The sequence below is a fragment of the Octodon degus genome, unplaced genomic scaffold, assembly GCF_000260255.1.
Source record: "Octodon degus isolate 3935 unplaced genomic scaffold, OctDeg1.0 scaffold04626, whole genome shotgun sequence".
Taxonomy (NCBI): domain Eukaryota; kingdom Metazoa; phylum Chordata; class Mammalia; order Rodentia; family Octodontidae; genus Octodon; species Octodon degus.
The window spans coordinates 1,450-2,747 of record NW_004529202.1 but is presented as its reverse complement, the minus strand read 5'-3'; the positions used below and the strand labels follow the sequence as shown (position 1 = coordinate 2,747).

Sequence of the window (1,298 nt, the reverse complement as noted above, 5' to 3'; positions counted from 1 at the left end):
TGCCCTTCTGGAATGAAGAAATTGTTCCCCAGATCAAGGAGGGGAAAAGGGTGTTGATTGCAGCCCATGGCAACAGCCTGCGGGGTATAGTCAAGCATCTGGAAGGTATGTGCTGTTTTCTGTAAGGGCCTTCAGGAGTGATAAAGCAGATCTGCCACCAATGAAGGGTTTATTTAGTACAAAGGGGATCTCCAGGAAGGACTGATACACTGATGGCCTCAGAGATGTCTGGGATTGATACGTCATAGAAAAATATGTCATATCCTTGTTTCTTAAAGAGTAGTCTACATGCTGGATGTGGTGGTACAAGCCTTGTAATCCCAACACTTGGGAGGCTAAGGCAGAAGGATTGCCGTAAGGCCCAGGCCAGCCTGGACTATTTAGCGAGACCCTGTCTCAAAAAGCGTAATGTGCAGAAGATGACCTCCTCAGAGCTTGTGAAGATTTAGAACCCGAAGTTCTAATCCAGACTCGACCCAGCATTGGCGCGTGTCTCCCAAGAGTAGGGATGCCCTCCTCTATACTGGAACTGCCAGTTAAAACTGACAAATTCCTCAGTTATAATCTGGTTTAGATTCACACAAATTTTAATTTATATCTTAATTACTTTATTCCTGAAGACCTAGAGGCCCGGAAGTGGATGTGACGGTCCTGTGTAGGTCCTCTACAGTCCCGTTGATTGTAGGCTGTGAGAGACACATAGTCCTTCACTGTGCACTCCGGGTCCCACTCTGGAAGGGACAGCTGCGCTAATGACCTGTCTCTAGTTGGTGGCCCACCTTAGAATCAATTGTATATCCTCTTCGTATCCTTTCTTGCTTTTCAGTTGGGTGGCTAGAGAAACGATCCTCAAACGAGGATCCATTCCTTGGGGCATGGATCTACTTACAGAGACCAGAACTAGTAGGAAGATAAGCAAGGGTGGCTTGTTTTTAATCCTACCAAAGTCCATGGGGGTGGGGGCAGGGGCGATAGCTCAGTTGAATAAGCACTTGCGGGCCTGAGTTCAATCCCCTGCTCTGCAAAAAACAAAACAAAACATTGGCGGCTGGGGGATGACGAGTAAACCCAGGAGGTGTGGATTCACCTGTGTGGCTGACTGCGCATGGCTATTTCCAGGTCTCACTGAAGAAGCCATCATGGAGCTGAACCTGCCAACTGGTATTCCTATTGTCTACGAGCTGGATAAAAACTTAAAGCCCATCAAGCCCATGCAGTTCCTCGGGGATGAAGAGACCGTGCGCAAAGCCATGGAAGCTGTGGCTGCCCAGGGCAAGGCCAAGAAGTGAAGAGCACCA

General features: G+C 48.4%; 1 protein-coding gene across 1 annotated transcript; it reads left to right on the top strand.

The window, feature by feature from the left end:
• Positions 1-5: 5 nt before the first annotated feature.
• Positions 6-1,289, top strand: LOC111814969 (phosphoglycerate mutase 1-like; the record flags this gene model as incomplete). Its single annotated transcript, XM_023708815.1, has 2 exons — positions 6-105; positions 1,120-1,289. Coding segments are annotated over 2 exons (270 nt in total), but the record flags the coding sequence as incomplete, so codon positions are not given.
• Between the last annotated feature and the right edge of the window lie 9 nt (positions 1,290-1,298).